Source organism: Aspergillus eucalypticola, assembly GCF_003184535.1.
Source record: "Aspergillus eucalypticola CBS 122712 chromosome Unknown BO83scaffold_13, whole genome shotgun sequence".
Classification (NCBI taxonomy): domain Eukaryota; kingdom Fungi; phylum Ascomycota; class Eurotiomycetes; order Eurotiales; family Aspergillaceae; genus Aspergillus; species Aspergillus eucalypticola.
In genome coordinates this window covers 171,321-188,082 of record NW_020290287.1, presented here as the reverse complement: position 1 = coordinate 188,082, position 16,762 = coordinate 171,321, and the positions used below count along the sequence as shown (strand labels likewise).

General features: G+C 49.2%; 5 protein-coding genes across 5 annotated transcripts; 4 read left to right on the top strand and 1 right to left on the bottom strand.

Annotated features, from left to right (window-relative positions):
* The first annotated feature begins 5,372 nt into the window (after positions 1-5,372).
* Positions 5,373-7,247, top strand: BO83DRAFT_378623 (putative solid-state culture specific protein). The gene is made up of 2 exons (XM_025531302.1): positions 5,373-5,413; positions 5,495-7,247. The coding sequence occupies exon 2, from the start codon at positions 5,580-5,582 to the stop codon at positions 7,041-7,043; it is 1,464 nt and encodes a 487-aa protein (XP_025387784.1). The 5' UTR covers positions 5,373-5,413; positions 5,495-5,579; the 3' UTR covers positions 7,044-7,247.
* BO83DRAFT_378621 (CIA30 family protein) lies at positions 6,958-8,019 on the bottom strand. The gene is made up of 3 exons (XM_025531301.1): positions 7,885-8,019; positions 7,364-7,819; positions 6,958-7,295 (listed from the first exon to the last, which is right to left on the bottom strand). The coding sequence occupies exons 1-3, from the start codon at positions 7,929-7,931 to the stop codon at positions 7,112-7,114; spliced, it is 687 nt and encodes a 228-aa protein (XP_025387783.1). The 5' UTR covers positions 7,932-8,019; the 3' UTR covers positions 6,958-7,111.
* A 657-nt stretch (positions 8,020-8,676) lies between these two features.
* BO83DRAFT_437575 (uncharacterized protein) lies at positions 8,677-9,229 on the top strand. The gene is made up of 2 exons (XM_025536028.1): positions 8,677-8,825; positions 8,883-9,229. The coding sequence occupies exons 1-2, from the start codon at positions 8,779-8,781 to the stop codon at positions 9,064-9,066; spliced, it is 231 nt and encodes a 76-aa protein (XP_025387782.1). The 5' UTR covers positions 8,677-8,778; the 3' UTR covers positions 9,067-9,229.
* A 2,231-nt stretch (positions 9,230-11,460) lies between these two features.
* Positions 11,461-12,086, top strand: BO83DRAFT_36624 (uncharacterized protein). Its single transcript, XM_025529703.1, has one exon. It carries the CDS (start codon positions 11,663-11,665, stop codon positions 12,008-12,010), a length of 348 nt encoding a protein of 115 aa, XP_025387781.1. The 5' UTR covers positions 11,461-11,662; the 3' UTR covers positions 12,011-12,086.
* A 980-nt stretch (positions 12,087-13,066) lies between these two features.
* BO83DRAFT_338364 (oligopeptide transporter) lies at positions 13,067-16,651 on the top strand. Its single transcript, XM_025528505.1, has 13 exons — positions 13,067-13,402; positions 13,461-13,517; positions 13,580-13,656; positions 13,706-13,864; positions 13,920-14,050; positions 14,101-14,383; positions 14,432-14,607; positions 14,661-15,267; positions 15,315-15,387; positions 15,435-15,616; positions 15,666-15,783; positions 15,839-15,925; positions 15,987-16,651. The coding sequence occupies exons 1-13, from the start codon at positions 13,210-13,212 to the stop codon at positions 16,178-16,180; spliced, it is 2,337 nt and encodes a 778-aa protein (XP_025387780.1). The 5' UTR covers positions 13,067-13,209; the 3' UTR covers positions 16,181-16,651.
* Positions 16,652-16,762: the final 111 nt, after the last annotated feature.

Below are 16,762 nucleotides of genomic sequence, written 5' to 3'. Positions count from 1 at the left end.
CAAGTTCGAACATTATGCTGACTTGAATGGACTCATTAATCGAGTCACGCCAATCTTGGACTCAAGTTTGAACTGGAATTCCTCCATTGTCCTCGCCCCGCAAGTTGTGCGTCGACCCCTCCTACCCAATGCGGACAGAAAAAGCAAAGCAGTGAGGGCTACCATCATCAATGGACGTCAAGGAACTTGCTTTTTGTTACCAGGTATTGAGTGATTTGGCACTCACTTGCACTGGGCTCACAAGCAATAGGGCAAACGGAACGCTTCTGTCAACCAGGCATGCTGGGCCCAAGGAGAAATTGTTTAGGTATGAACAGTGCAGGCCAGATATCTGACCTTGGTACTGTTGAGGAAGAATGTATGCATAATAAAATGATCTCGCTTTCATGAGAAAGCAAAGGAGATCTGATTCATCAGTAACATTGCATTAGCTATATTCGAACATGTCACATCTGTATCTTGAGGTGTGATGGACAGAAACAATGATTGGTTGCGACTATCGCAGCCGTGTTGGAGTGAGAGGGTTCTTGGCCTATGACTCGCTAACGCGGGCATTGCGTTTGCTGGGATGTTTGGCTTTCGAGAAACACGAAGACCGAAATGCAAATCAGCATTAGGCTAACTGGCTCTGAGTGAGAGCTAAGAACACACGAGAAGGCATTGGGCAATATGATACCCAGCCCATTATTAAAAGAATGTGGAGGAGTCTCGATCTATCAGTCGGTGCCTGCATCGTGGCTCTGCTTTCCGACCTACGGGGCTTCGGTGGAATCTGCTGCTTGACAAGGAATAAACTTACAGAGGACAGTGATACTGAATGGTTGATAAGAACACCGCGGGTGCTGACGTGACGGGACGTCCATTGGGAGACAATTCACTTATCGAGGCCCTTCTGTTATTGGGGGAAGCGGGGTGGGGAAGTAGGGTACCTAGTGAGCAAGGTTCGGCCCTCAACGAACCGTACCAAGGAGGGCCAATCGATTCATCCCCCCTTTCACTAAATAAGCGGGCAATCTAATCAAGCCAATGTGGTATCGTAAACCACAGGAATAGCCCCTCTTTCCTTTCACTTCTTTCATTTTCTTCTTTGTTTTTCTTCTCTTTCCCTCCCATCATGGCCTGAACCTGAACCAGATTCAATGCACTTACATTAGCCCCACCTGCAGGTGCGCGCCGAAAATGATCTCCCCTCAAAATGTCGTGTCATCGGTTACTGCAGACAGAGAGCAAGAACCAAAAAAATACAAACAAAAGTCTGGGGCTGGCATCATGGTCTGTATTTTATTCATCCAGCAACCGTACGCCGATCAACGTAAGGAAACTCTGTCCACCCGCGACACTGTTCCATGGCAATCTTTCAACCTCCCCCGCAACGACCGTTCCATACTAGCTCATCACGCGCCTTCCACTGCACTCCCAGTCAGCACTGGGCTGATACTTTAATTCTGAAAGATTTACACCCCGATGAACATACGCTTTCACCGTCTCCTGTAGTTGGTCTCGAAGCTCGTCTGCTGTGGAAACTAGGAAAAAGGTCAGCACGTGATCACAGGGAAAGGTGAGAATCTTACCTTTTATCAACGTCTGACCGTGCTGCCTCTGAATGTTAGGCAGCCTCTTGATTTTGTCGCCCGATGCTTCTCAAGAGATATTACTATCATAATCTTGTGTAAACCAGTAGAGACAGAGTTATTTATATTGATCAAAGGGCAGTTTATTCTGCTCAAGGCCGTTTTCTATATATATATAGATATTAAGAATCTTAAATCTTATCAATTAGAAGCGTCCAGTGGGAAGATCCAATACGAACATAGCCTTCATTCATGATATTGTCTTCCAGAAGGTTATTTAACAGGCTCTGGGCGGCGGCGACCTCGCCAATCGACTGCACCTGCCATACTAAATGTACACGGCTAACATGCGATGTGCAGGTATTGATTTTGCATTTTACTGAGAGAAAAGCTAAATCTGTGGCCCTGAATTACTGTAATAATATAAAAGGCCAGCAGAGCAGTAGCCATTAAGCTAGTAGCATAGTAGATCTTGTGAGAAGTGTGCCAGCTGATATCTAGAAGGTTTGTCATATTACTTAGATGGATGGCTGGTAAAGGAAAGATCAGGTTAACTAGGGCTAGTTCTCCTGCCTCACAGTCTGTGCCAGTTAGGGAGTGTGCCTTGAAAAAGACCAGAAAGACATTGATTATAGCATATGATATATGAAGTAGAACACTGGCATAGGTCCAAAGTCCTATGAGCTGATGTTTATGGATGATAAAAAGGAGTGCCAGATGTCAAGCAAATAGTACAGAAAAGAGAGTCGACCATTTGGCGAGGGTAGAGAGTGTGCGGGCCAGGATGAGACAAGCGAAGATACCTCCAGCGGCAATGGCATAGATGGCTAAACCGTCCATTCTCGGTTTGACCAGCAGATGATGGAGGAGGGATGAAATACTATGGTAATGACAGTAGAGGCTTTTATAGTAGAAAAAGCTACGAACGACGGCCTCGCTGCGGTAAAACTCGTGAAACCCTGGTATTGTCTGCGAGTAAAGAGGCCTATACAGCGCATCGGTTCCGCAGCGGCCCTCAGCGCCTGGAAGAAAGATATCTAGAAAACCTGAATATCCCACAATCATGGAATTTCCAACTTATCCGCCAGGTTGGAATCCAAGCGATGTCTAAGAGATCATCATGGGTAAAGAAGCGCCACTCAGACAGTGCTCGGGCAAACGCTCAGCAGCGACACCGATGTAAAAGGAACCTGTTGAAGAAAGCAGCCGAGTTCAGTTTGGAGTGCGAATTCCGATGTCTTCCTGGCTGTTCGGATCCAGACAACCGGGCAGATACACGTTTTTGACTTATCCTCAAAGACACAATGGCTGAATATACTATCCAACATGGAACGCCCCATGAGGGCCTGTTCCTGTAGTCAAACTTATTTCATCAGGCAATATGCTACCCTACTCCGATCCATGAGACATTGGAGGATATCTTTTCCCAGCCCGAGGAGTCTCGCTCATCTGGTTCGCTCAGATCAGCATCTACCGGAGACGAAGAGACACGCCATGCCTGGAGCGTTCATCGAATGCTCTCAGCCTCTGTACCAGACAGTTAATTGAGGAGTTAGAATGGACAATTTTTACTGCTCGTCTCCGTATGATGCAGAGATTCGCCTTGAAGTTTACCCGTTGCCTGCCGTACTGTAGGCTAGCCTATAGCTTTGTTCTTAAGCAACTCATCGTGCACGTTTGCCATAGTCCTCAGCGTTCGGGGCTCAACGGAAGCCATAGACGCTAAGCTAAACTTGAAAAATGGATACCAGGGTTCTTGCTCATCCAGCGTGATGTGATGCTGTCTGCGGGGGTGAGCTCTGAGAGAATGAGTGGCCGAAACGTATCCTAGGGAAGTCGCTTAATCTGTATTCTCAACTACTTGACTTGATACTTCTAGGGGCGCGTGAATTCTGACAGCTGCCAAAGCCATAGGAAATAATGCCAGGAAAATGAAATTACGACGAAATTATTTCGATCGCGCCGAATAAGGCGTGGTTGATATCGACGGTACTAAGACATGTCAATCTCGTTCATGAAATGTTCTCGCGAGTTCCTGGCTCATAACCTACGGAGTAAGTCAACGTTGGCAGACCCCTCCGGCCCAGTAAAGATGCCGTGTCCTCATGAGTGGTGTCAATAAAGCAAGAGTCCTCCTATATGTGGTGCAGCCCAGCGGCCCGTTGGTACGTACCTCACCGAAGCTTATCGCTTCAGAAAAATCATCGAATACAGCGGCTTTTATTGGACAATTACTTGATCCACTCCTGAGGAAACAACCACCACTAACAATGGGGTGCTGGACTACTTGAGATCAATGATTCCCTGGTAAAGATTAGTTGCCTCAGTCGATACCTATGAGTCATTGCTGAGGATACTGAGACGCTCCTCTGTTGACTATTTTGTCTTCAACCCGAGTCGCTGGACGTTCTGACACAAGGCGATTCCAGGATAACTGTTCATTGCATTACTGTCACACAATGCTACTTGTTGTTAAGAACGCTTAAAATTGATTGACACAGCTTGTTATCGGCCGACAAGAGTTGGAGCTGCGAGTGAGTCTAATAGGTGGGTAGAGCCCTGCAAAATAGTCTTTTGTAACAGAGACAAAACCTCAGCGACGCAGGCAGAATTCAGCCACAACTGGATCTGATGGTGGTTAGACATAAAAAAAGTAAGTAAGTTAATTCCTGATTGATTGACCGAGCTCCAATACAACGTATGGTGTAAAATAGCAGAGAATCGCGGCCTACCTTCCCTTCGTGCAGAGTGCAGTATAGAGTTTCGGGGACACCGAGGTGATATCAAGATTCTGTTGGCCGCTTCTTGTGCGCCCAGCAACCTCCACACTCAGGAACATGCGCACCAGAAGGGTGTCAACTGACTTTGACGTTCACAATCGTGGAACTGAACAGCTAACGTGCCGTATTCTACAGCCTCTTTGTTTGTGATTTGATAATGCTCACTAACAGTTGTGGGAGTCTTGAGCGAAGATGCCATGGTTGATATGCACCACTAAGCCATGGGTCAACATCAGATCAAGCAAATGCACGGGCCGAGCTAAACAGCATCCTGACAGTCCATTGTTCATAGTGGAGCACCCTAGCCATGATTGGGTACAGCTAGGAAGGTTACTATAGGCATGAAGCCACCCTGGACGCCTGCGGTGGTTTCTCAGCCATATCCGGGGGTATGAAAGAATGGAAACCATTACCGCAAAGGTCTAGCTCAAAAGCTTTGCTGGGAGAGTGGGGAGCGCAGTGGCTTGCCGGGATGGCAGAGTTAGACTACTGAGGAAATCCAAACTGCCCTGGTAGGCAACTAGTCATTGGACTGGTGGAGCCAGTTAATAAGTGTTCTGGATGATACTTCCCTTCACGCTTTATTCCCGTTCACTCTCTTCCTCGAAATTCCCCGTTTGCTAACATTCAAGCAAGCTATACTGGGTTTGGAATTACTACGAAATGTAATTTTCATTGATTAGGCCTTGAGTGTGAAGCCTCCTGAAGCCAAACCCTCGTGCATGATTTATCATGAAGGTACTGGGAGATCTCGGCCTGCCAAATGCGGGTCCCGATATACCCGAGCCCACAACTTCCCAGGGTTACATCGATCTGCAGGACCCGTCTCAGTCATGGAGAAATCGGCAACCCACTTGCTGAACCAGAAAGAGAATCAATGACTCCAATCATTGTCCACTCGCTTCAATCACCGGTACTATCTTTGGGTATCTAGTTGAGTAGTAGGCTACCGGTCCGCGGTGAATTAGTGAACTTTGGCGAGAATTCCGACCGCGAACGGCAATCGACTTCCCTCATGACGTCTCTTGACGTCGACTAACTACAGGAAACAATTCCTATTTGGTACTTCTGGTGTCTTTGTCCCCGTGAAAAATGTGGCATGTGCTATTGCTGATCTGAGGTGGCTGACGCATAAATTCTCAGAGGCCATAACATCAGGCGAACGGCTTGGAGAGAGCTGCAAAAACAGAATCAAGGCATCGAAACTCGCCATTGACTACAAGCAAGAATGACTGCTGTGACAGTTCCTCAGCCACTTCCAGTGGTGCCGCCTGAGCCGTATTCCTCGACGAAGTCGGCCATCACCAAAGTCCCTATCACACTAGACTGTACTTTACACGACCTATACTCCTTGGACAATGACACTCCCGGAAACATTGTTCTCGCTTATGATTACCCTTGCAAATTCCCCCACGACCAACTCAATTCGTCTCCGTATCCGCGGTTTCTGTACGCTGCCAATTTTCCCGGTACGAATGCAGAAGGGGAGATGCCGAACCTACAGAAGCGCGGTGTCGCCCAACGATATTCCTTCGTGGCTGGTCGTACACCTGTCCTGATGATTGACCTGAGTGGGAATGAGGGTGAAGAAATTTCAAGCCTGTTGACAACGTCAAAGGACGAGTTACGGCGTCTCTATGACCAATTGAGCCCGGAGCAACGGCCCAACGCACAAATAGTCAGGAGTACGCACGATGTCCAACTGACCCCGGACTCGCGTGCAGTGTTCATTGTGCCGCGTGATCATATGTGCGCAATGTTAGATCAAGCACTAGAACCAGAGATGCTTTACGAGGTCCTGTCTAAGCGTTGGCTGGCCGTGAGTGGTCTGCCAACACCAAAGTCCAAGGTTATCGATCCGCTACCGGTAAACTCCTGGACAGCAGGCCGAGACGCAGAAGTCAGACGGATGCTGCAAGCTGTTCAGCAGCAAAGCTTCCCCTTTGTGGTGAAAGTATCTATTGCTGCCTCGGGCTATGGAACATTTGTTATCCGACGTGAATCAGATAGAGGCACTGCTATGAAAGAGCTGCGGAGTCTCCTCGAAGATGGGCTCAAGAAAGTCAATGAAGAGAATGAGCAACTGTACCCTGCAAGCTTCGTCATTCAGGAGCTAGTGCCAGGTGAGGCCCATGGGGTCACGTTTTTCGTTACTAAAAAGGGCCGTGCGGTGTACCTGGCCACGTCTCGACAGCGTTTCACCCAGGAAGGGTTCTGGAATGGTGGGTGCGTGTCGTACCTCTTGCAACCCATGTTTCAGGATCGGTATAGATCTACGATAGAGGTTTTGGCCAAAGCGTTGCACAACAAAGGGTACTACGGGCCGGTGGGAGCCGATGTCATGACAGATGCAAATGGGGAGCATGTTATAGTCGATGTCAACCCACGCGTTACCGGATCTTACCATTTGGGGCTGCTTAAGACCCATTTCATGCAACGTGGGTTATGTGAAGCGGCAGTTCTCTCGCGCTTAGATATTCCTTCCACGCAGATTGCGTTCGAAGAACTCTTCGCGGCGGATATTGCGCAAGGAAGGTTGATAATAAACGCATGGGTCACCGATACTAAAAAGGAGAGCAACCATGCCGTCCTGACGGTGGGAGCGGAGGACGCTGTCAAACTGGGTCGGTTGATTCGTGTTATCGAGACATTTGTCAAGACGGGAGAATATGCTGAAAGTGCTGAACTATGAGTGGATGATAGTTGGTTGTTCAAATTTGGCGTTTATTAATGTCTCGTGATAAGGGTAATATAGCATGATCACCAGCAGCATAGCCATCCTAGGCCCCTGCTTTCTTGATCGTCGCTAAAATGCTTCTCATCATAATATTCCCCATCATACTCAGAATCATTCGGGTCATCCCTATACCGTTCCTTTTCTTTCTTAATGCCTCTGATCCACTCTATTTCCAATTCGAAATCTCCTTCCTGTTCCCCAAAGAAACTATCACAACCAAGTCAGCACCAGACCAACAGCACTAGCCCAACCAACCAATGCAAAAAGGCACTCACCTCCGAATCATTATCCCGAACTGTTTCACCCCCGCCAAGATCAATGGTCTTCCCATATGCACCTCCCTCCCACGATATGTCGGCCGAAACTCCCTCCACCCCAACTTTACGTTCGTCTGGCCCTTCTCGACCTTGAACTTTGCCTCCCAGACCAACCCGCTCCGTTGGCGCCCATCCGGTCGAGGATCCTGCAGTTCATCCCTTAGATTCAAGGTGTATGTGTGTCCATCACTCTTAGGAACAGAAAGTTCGAGCCCAGCGTAGCTACTCAGATCCCATAATTCGGTGGTGCTGGCTGTGTGTTGCGAGGCGAAGCCTGCTCCGCCGAGGGTCTTGATGTCGAGGTTGCCGTGAAAAGTAGCGGTGTTGGTGTCGTCGTTGATGCTAAGGTAAGATTGCGAGGAGCCGCCGCGGACGCGGTCATCGGAGGACGTCCAATCGACGGAGGACCAACGTCTTTGATTTGGTGGTTTGTTAGGTGGGATTGGACGTGATGGTTTTTTTTAGATGGGTGGACTTACTGCGGTCCCCCGAAGAAGAAGGGGCCAGATGGACGTTTGGTACACATTTCTTGTGTATATGCGTTGCGTTCTGGTTGAGGTTGGTGGGGGAATACTGTGAATGTTTGGAATTTTGCGATAACATTGGAATTGTTGAGACTGGATTGAATGTGGATCGATCGATCGCCGCGGTCCGGACTCGATGACGTCGGTGCTTTGTATAGCTTCCGTTGCCGCACTTTATCGATCGGGTTAAGTCGCGGCAGGGCTAGACTTGTTTGAGTTCACTGTGTAAAGCTTAATACTAAAAAGAAATTGCATTGTTTTGTGGATGTTATACTAAGGGTCTTTTATTGCTGTAGCTTCGGTTACTATTGTATGTCACTGTGTCTCGTGTCTTGATGGGCATGCCGTGACTAGGGTGCCCTACCTGCCACTACCTTCAGGCTAGGTCTTATTCTTCCTCCTGAACAAATCTATTTAGTGTAAAGGACCCCTTCCATGGTCGTAGATCTTATCAGTGGTCAGTAGCGTAAAGGATGAACAGCAGCCATTCTAGAATCCGATCCGCTACCAGGCAGTTACCCAATGAGGGATCTCTCATTGCAGGACACGATCCCTCCCGGTTCATCCATCATAACGTCGCCCTGACGCAAGCTCGTAAAAGTAGAAAGAAGCCCAGCTTGTGAAAGAGACAAAGAGGTTATAAGCTTATCCGCCGGAACACGAACCGATTGTCGCTCTCCCGACGGACGCTTAATCTTGACGTCACCCATCCGCCATCGAATCTAGACCTATATTAGCATTGAAGCCCTCGTTGCTTGGAAGTAACAATTCACTGATATATCGTATCGGGCATTTCGTTATCTAGTCGGTCATATACCTAGTCCACATTTCTACCGTTCTCATTCCACAATGGCTGCTGCTGGAGGCCTTACTGGCGGTCACCCGCCCTCGGTTCGGTAGGTCACTGCTGTTTGCCTTGTTGACTTTCCTGTGCAATATATTAATAACTGCAGCTCTCGCAACATTGCCATCTTTAGTGTGATCGGCATGATCGCTGGTGGTTGGATGTTCTTCCGCGCACAGTCACCAAGCAAGGAAGAGAAGCTGTACTCGCAAAAGGACGTCCATACCATGGTTGGCGGGCAGACAGGCGAGAACAGAGTTGGTCGTGCACCTAGCCATCAGAAGAAGGATTGATTCAAATGTCTGATCAAGGGTTGTGCAATAGCAATCAAATGGGCATGATGGGGGCGTCTGGTGTTATGGCCGTTATTGTCTGCATGTCAACTGCTATCTTCCTTTCTCATGTACTATAATGATAACGTTTTTATGTCTATGGAATGGATGCATATCTGTCATGAAGAGTATGACTGCAGCTGTGTGCTTTGTTTGTCCTACCCATCGCCTCGAGTCGCAGTGATGCCCAACTTGGTTAGCTCCCGTGTCAGCGAGATCCGATGGTATCCACTTTCGAATGTTTCACGACAGTAGTGGTAATGGGGATGTGCCTGTCTCTAACGGATGACATCCCAAGAGCTCTTTGCGCAGGCCATCTGGCTGTCACAAATCATTTCTTATTTTCTTGCCTCAGGCTCCGCGATAAGCGTCTCATGATCCGATCAGCTAACCATTTCCGGTTAGACGGTGTACCGAATGGGATTAGTGCAGCGCTAAATGCTGACATCCTCACTCCCATTAGGCCGAATCAGGAAAACCGCGGTTTTCCCTGGCGGTGATGGCTGGCTGACTTCTTCGGATCATCGAGGGTATGCACATCGCCTATACGCTCCATCGTTGAAACCGGTTGTTATCACCACCTTATTATAAATAGAAGAGATGTATAACTAGTCGCTGATTATACTTAGGTAAACATTGTCTACTGGCGATCGCCAGATGATAAAATCCGCCACTGACTCAACCCGGGGTTGCAACAAAAATATATACTATCATCCACACTCTCCTCCCGTGAGTCGGCAGTAATAGGAGTTCGATCCAGTGATATTTCTTCTAGATGATCAGAGCGACAGACAACATAGTATAATGTGAAAGCATATGCATTCTCACTACACTAGTAGTTACCGGCATAAGGTATTGCAAAGAGTGGCCTCTCTCCCCGACGCATCCGCCATGCATTGGTGGAACGAAACAAGTCCCAGCAATCCTTGACAGTCCATCCCCACAATTGGAAGAAAGTCTCGGTAATCTCCCAGTCAGCGGGATCCCAGGGGTCTTTCCACACGATCACTCCCGTTCAGTTCTCTTATCCCCGTCTGACGTCTACGCCCCGTCCGAAGTACCTGAGAGTGGTAGCCGCACATATCCCGACACAATTGGCCATCGTCCATCAGATTCTCCATTAAAATCAGGTTGTCGCGCATCCTCGGTATGGGAATGAGGTCAAGCCAGGGATGATGGGGTACAGTGCGTTGAATCTCTGTGGGCTGTAATGCAGGTGGCAGGAGAGCCGCCCGACCGATTGTTGCTAGACATCGTGGTCCAATCATGGCGAACATTGACAGCGCCTCATCGCTGCCATATATCTGGCATCATAACCCAAAATATCAACTTTGATGTACAATGCGCGCAATATGTTTAACCGAGTTACGCCCAATCGCATATCAGCCTGTGGTGAGCCAGTTGAAAACTCAACATGCACCATAGCCTCGAGTTGCTGCAGGATACTGCGGGAGTTTGCGGCAAGCGGACCAAAGATACGGAGTTCATCCAAACATCGAAAATCGAGTTGACAGGGCGTCGACGCCGTTGTAGACTACGCGTGAGGATAGTATGGCTCAGATCTTTCGGGCAGCGCTTCAGTCAAGTGCTGACGGCGCCCTATCTGGATCGTCAGCCAGCCCACTCGGCAGAGACTCGTTCGCCAACCTACTTCGGGCCCTCTGGTTTAACCTGTTCTGTAACCTGCGCCTTTCCCTCGGATCAGTCACACCGATCCACACATCCTCGAGTCTAAGTTCAATCTGCTGTGGCGGTGATGTGGAGTCGCGGTGAGCAGCCGCATGTCCACCTACTGCTTCCCGCATGGCTGATCCACGTAGAGATGCGACGTACAAGATGAGTGGTAGCACTGCTTGAACTGACACTTAGAGAACACTATAATGCTCTGTTGGAGGGGCAGACACTGGTTTGCGACGATGTTTTTCGCTCTCCACCGTTATCGCCGATCTTATGTCCGGCCCATATCATCCACCGTCCCCACGGCTTGGCTCGATGCCTGCCGTTTTTATAGACGGCATCCTCCAAGTCCATGTAGGCAGTGAAACATATTGTATGTCACGGCAACATAGAAATATTCTGGCAATTACCAGACCATCCTGCACATAACATTGGTACCTGCTGGGCAGTACGATGGACCACATTTTAAGGCGCATATTCTGACATCGTACCGCTCGGCGGGCGGGTTGATTCTTGCTTGACTCGGCTATATATCAGAACTCCTTGCTTTTGTTGCATTTGAGACTAACAGAGAGCCGAGGATTGTTGAACGGCCTTTCCCTTACTGCACTCATGTTCACACAGTAGGCGAGGTCGGTGCAAGGGACGCATTACCCAAGAAACAAAAAGTGAGACCGATGAGCATGGTTATAATGCAACCTCGGCTCATACACCCTAAAAGTGGTACTGGACTCGCCCATCGCAGTTTGACTTGGGGGAAGGGTTGGTTGCTTTTTTCGTCTGACTTTTGCGCAGCGCGATCGGCAAAAGTTCTGGCAACCGACTTTAATTAGTAGAGAAAGTATCCTTTAGAGGTTTAACCAGCCAAGTGTCTGTATATATGCAGCTTTGGGTTGAACATGGCCAGCTGACCGGGACAAGAGGGCGATCGGCATTGACCGCAGCTGAAGGTTCTGCTATCGCTCGCTCGGACACCATCTGGCGCAAAACGATCCAATCAGGAGCTAGATGTTTCTTCTTCCTTCCAAGTGTAGGTGAGCCATGGCCATGGTTATTCATTCCACAATGCTTGTCGTGTATTGGCCTTGTCTTGGGAGCATCCGCTGGAATTCTCACCCCCATCTTTGTCTGGACTAAATCCTTTAAGGCTGGCGTCCGCGGCCACTGGCCAGACCTTCTCTCTTGGGATAGAACTCCGTACGTTTGGGCACAAGAATCCACGCACTAACTGTGTTCGTCATCGCTGGGCCTCGTCCAGACCATGCCACTGTGGATGCAAGAGGAGTATCTATCTGCAAACGTGGTGTCAGAGTAGTTGTGGGGTCCATGTAAACTCCAGTAAAAGAGACAAATAAGACATCTTATCACCTGCCAGCTCCCTACATCTCAGTGTTGCCTTAGCTGCATTCTACTAACCAGGATGTCGGCTGATGGAAATGTAAGACCTGAATCAGGGTACTACCCCACCCCAACACACTAATTCGCATTTTTTTTTTTCACTCTAATAGGGAGCAAATCAGCGTGAATTGATCACACGATTGCCACCCGCTGCAGGGAGTGACAAGAGCATGGGCGCGATGGCTCCCGGGAGAATACCTCTCAGAAAGCGGGGATTGGAGTAGCAATTAGCCCTGACCAGGATTCGGAGACTCGCGGCCAATAAGCTGAACTCCGATAAGTAGACAAACGTGCTAACAAGCTTGGAGAAGATGGTTGATCGACCATCGATTAGCTTCCATCCTTAGCTCCACCCTGGCCCCTCAGCGCTGTCGGCGATAAGGCCAGTCAACGCGGTGCTCCAGCACGCCATCCAACGCCAAAAGACAGAATCAACGTCGGACCACCTTAATCAATGAATTTAGTATAGAAGACGCAAGAGTTGACCCCAATGGTGTTTGGTAGGGCTCGTCAACCCTGAATGATTGCTGCCTGCCACATGGCGACTGCTCTGGCTAAAACTTCGCGCGCGATTCCAGAACTGCGCGGGAATATGCACAATGGCCATCCGGTGTCGGGCGCTCCGATGCCACCATTGAAAGTGGATATGACTCGTGGACTGAGCGGCATGTTATCACAAACCTTCACGGTAGGTGACACTGCATCCGCTAGAGCTTCACGGTCGGTCTTGGCCTGCTGGGGTTAGGAGCAAGGGAGCCAATCTGCTAAGCGTCTCCCCCGATAGGATGGTGTGCTTCACCTGCGGGTTGTTATCATTTACGGTGGGACTATCGCCAGTCTGCAGCTACTCCTGCCACTTTTGTGGTACCTGCTCGATCGTTGTGACAGATAAGATGCAGGTATCCGCGGGGTCTATGGGCGTTTCTGGGTAATATTATTGACCTCGGTGCATATCACCTACAAAGGCCTGCTCATTCGGTCGCTCCTGCGCCAAACGTTGTCCTCTTTGCTACTCAAGAGGCAGCAGGCATGGATTCGGTTCATCATGCAGAAAGTGAGGCCAAAGATGCCATCGAGACTAAGCAAGCTGGTGTCACCGACGTGGACGCCGAGCTGCTCGAGGAGAATGATGACCTGAAAAGGCAGAACATTGTCGCCGAACAGAAAGAGCTTACTCCTCTCGAGGCCTTCAAGTGGAATGTTGAGGGGGACCAATCGCCCTGTGAGTATTGCTGGCCTGTTTGACTGATATTGTTCGTTCACTGATACCAGGTATTCAGTTCCAGAAGTCGCTGCGTGTGTGCCAAACACCGATGATCCTACCTTACCATGCAACAGTCAGTCAATTCCGTCTAGGCCAATGGAGGGGTGTACTGGCCAACATACTGATGTGACACAGCATTCCGGGCGTGGGTTCTGACCACGATATTCGTTATGGTCTTCGCGGCAGTCAATCAATTTTTCAGTCTACGATATGTACGTGCGAACCTCCATTCCTAAGTCGTACCTGAGACTAACTGTTTAGCCATCCCTCACTGTCGAATATGTTGTCGCCCAATTACTCGTCTACCCGATCGGGCGAGGATGGGAGAGGCTGCCGCGGTGGAGGATACCTCTTGGAAGATTGTCATTCGACTTGAACCCGGGGCCGTTCAGCATCAAGGAGCATGCACTCATTACCATTGTAAGAGCCATTAAATATGCAATGGCGTTTCTACCGCAAAGTCTAATTGAACTAGTGTGTGAACATCAGTGCCTCAATTGCTTATGCCTCCAGCTCCCTCGTGGCGATCATTATGCCGCAATATTGGGGCAAGGACTACGGGGCGGGGTTCTCATTCCTATACCTGTTGACGTCGCAAATGATGGGGTAAGTGTCCCAATTGCACTTCCCACCAGCACACCTGCCTGACATAATAGGTTCGGCCTTGCTGGAATGTGCCGGCGTTGGCTCGTCTATCCTGCGGCCTTGATCTGGCCTCAATCTCTATCCTCCACGGTCTTGTTCCGTGCCCTGCATGAGCCCCAAAATACGGCACCCGCCAATGGTTGGAGATTGAGTCGGTATAGCTTCTTTGGGTACGCGACTCTGTTTGCCTTTGTCATCTACTGGTTCCCCGACTACATCTGGACAACTCTTAGCGCGTTTGCATTCGTCACTTGGATTGCACCGCACAACCAGAAGGTCAACACTATCTTTGGTGTAAGTCTTACATACAGTATGCTTTCATAGGCTTGCTGACATGGGTAGATGAACTCGGGTCTGGGGCTGCTGCCGCTCAGTCTGGACTGGACGCAGATTAACTACGCCGGATACCCTCTCATGACCCCTTTCTACATTACCTGCAATGCCTTTGCCGTGGTAGTCTTTTTCTACCTCTTCCTCTCCCCAATCCTATACTACAAGGATGTCTGGTTCAGCGCATAGTGAGTGCCCAGCCATGAATACGCATGGAGATGTCTGTTAACAGCATGCTCAGCCTGCCTTTGCTCTCTTCTTCCACCTTTGACAACACCGGAAGCGAATACAATGTGACCCGAGTCGTCGACTCTAACGGGGACTTCGTCCTCAGTAAATACAAAGAGTATTCGCCAATGTATCTTTCCATGTCGTACTCGCTCACCTACGGCTTGTCCTTCGCGGCGGTGACAGCCATCGTGGTGCACACCTACCTCTACAACGGATCGGAGATCTGGGCCAAGTTCAAGAATGCTCGTCACGGTGGTGAAGACATCCATCGTCGTTTGATGCGTGCTTACCCTGAAGTCCCGGACTGGTGGTACGGCGCGTTGTTCGTTGTCATGGCGGGCCTGGGAATCCTCACCACGAAATACTGGGAGACAGGTCTGCCTGTTTGGGGTTTCATCGTTGTGTGCTGCGGAATGGGCGTGGTACTCATTGTCCCAGAAGGCATTCTGGAGGGGACAACAAACCAGCGCATCTTTCTCAATATTATCACAGAGCTGATCGCCGGTTACGCCTGGCCGGGCAAGCCCATCGCCAACATGATGGTCAAGTGTTACGGGTATAATGCCGTTAAGCACGGGATGGACTTTGCTCAGGACCTCAAAATGGGGCAGTACATGGTAAGTCTAACCGATAGATCGCAGGCTGCAAGTATTAACGGGTCTAGAAAATTCCGCCCCGTGTTCTGTTCTTCGGACAGATATATGCCAGTATCCTTGCCACGATGACTCAGACAGGAGGTAAGAATATTAATACCGACCAATGGGCTCAAGCTAATGGGAGATAGTGCTCCGCTGGATGATGGGAAATATTTCCGGGCTATGCGACACCGACAATGCCCAGCGGTTTACCTGCGCCGGCGCCAAGGTCATGTATAACGCCAGTCTGATCTGGGGTACCGTTGGACCACAGCGGATGTTTCAGTCCGGGCAAGTCTATCACTCGTTGATGTACTTCTTTCTCATCGGTGTATGTTTGAACGGCTCCTCATATGTTGTATACTTGCTGATAGGTTTAGCCCGTGGTGACGGTGATTGTGTACCTGATCTACCGACGTTATCCGCAGAGTTGGGTCAAATACGTCAACGTACCCATTTTCTTCAACGCTGCAGGAAACATCCCTCCTGCAAATACTAGTTCGTTCCCCGCTCATACCATCCGAGCACACAAAGAAATGCTAACATGGCCCAGCACAATACTCGCTCTGGTTCATCTTCGGATTCCTGTTCAACTACCTCATTCGCAAACGTGCCTTGGCTTGGTGGAAGAAGTACAACTGTAGGCATTCCCCGTCTACCGATGAGACGATGGCAAGTGCTCAATACTAATCATATAATAGACCTCTTCCAAGCAGCGATGGACACCGGTACGGCCATTGCCACCATTGTGATTTTCTTCGCCCTCGGGTACACGAACACCACCTTCAACTGGTGGGGAAATACGGTGGGATCGAATACCGACGATGAGAACTCCGTGCCATGGTTGACAGTGCCTGCTGGGGGTCATTTCGGCAAGGGGCCTGGTGAGTTTTGATAGAAATTGCCCATCAGGGGCACACTGTGGTGGGGTAGCATTTTTGATACACTGTCGATGTAAATGTCATAGTGGAAGATGGTTGCCCCGTGGACTTTAGTATAACATTGATATATTTAGTAAAACAATGAGATCAATAGCGATTGTATAAAAGATGGTATGGTATCAAACCAGGTGCCTATCGCTTGAAGCAGGTTTAAGGGATAAGCAAACAAGATACCAGCGAGACGATTGGAAGGGTGGGGAGGACGGTAGAGAAAGAGCACAATCAAGGCATGATATACTTATTCTCCGATAATCACAAATCTACACTAAGTGTATTGAACAAGAATAGATAACCGTCGAGCAATCAGGAGCTGCCCTGATCCGACGGAACCGATTCCAGTGACGCTCTGACAACCACATGGATTGTTGCAAATCATCCCAGCCAATGAAGACTTATCTGTCAGTCGCATGCGTACGGCAGTGACATCAAACGCCTCTAAACAAATTGACTACTCCAGCCCACTTTTCATCCCTTATCAACATGTTTTCTCTTTGTATACCAGAAATTTTTGTGTGCCCAACGCCTACCCTCGGATA

What these genes read in the sequence shown, in the direction of transcription:
- BO83DRAFT_378623 (XM_025531302.1), top strand. Translation starts at nt 5,580, where the DNA reads ATGACTGCTGTGACAGTTCCTCAGCCACTTCCAGTGGTGCCGCCTGAG.
- BO83DRAFT_378621 (XM_025531301.1), bottom strand. Translation starts at nt 7,931, where the DNA reads ATGTGTACCAAACGTCCATCTGGCCCCTTCTTCTTCGGGGGACCGCA. An exon ending in TTCTTCTTCGGGGGACCGCA is followed by an intron (nt 7,820 to 7,884) that starts GTAAGTCCACCC and finishes ACCAAATCAAAG; the next exon opens with ACGTTGGTCCTCCGTCGATT. An exon ending in TTCGGGATAATGATTCGGAG is followed by an intron (nt 7,296 to 7,363) that starts GTGAGTGCCTTT and finishes TGGTTGTGATAG; the next exon opens with TTTCTTTGGGGAACAGGAAG.
- BO83DRAFT_437575 (XM_025536028.1), top strand. Translation starts at nt 8,779, where the DNA reads ATGGCTGCTGCTGGAGGCCTTACTGGCGGTCACCCGCCCTCGGTTCG. An exon ending in GGTCACCCGCCCTCGGTTCG is followed by an intron (nt 8,826 to 8,882) that starts GTAGGTCACTGC and finishes TAATAACTGCAG; the next exon opens with CTCTCGCAACATTGCCATCT.
- BO83DRAFT_36624 (XM_025529703.1), top strand. Translation starts at nt 11,663, where the DNA reads ATGCAGCTTTGGGTTGAACATGGCCAGCTGACCGGGACAAGAGGGCGA.
- BO83DRAFT_338364 (XM_025528505.1), top strand. Translation starts at nt 13,210, where the DNA reads ATGGATTCGGTTCATCATGCAGAAAGTGAGGCCAAAGATGCCATCGAG. An exon ending in TGAGGGGGACCAATCGCCCT is followed by an intron (nt 13,403 to 13,460) that starts GTGAGTATTGCT and finishes CCAGGTATTCAG; the next exon opens with TTCCAGAAGTCGCTGCGTGT. An exon ending in TCAAAATGGGGCAGTACATG is followed by an intron (nt 15,268 to 15,314) that starts GTAAGTCTAACC and finishes TAACGGGTCTAG; the next exon opens with AAAATTCCGCCCCGTGTTCT.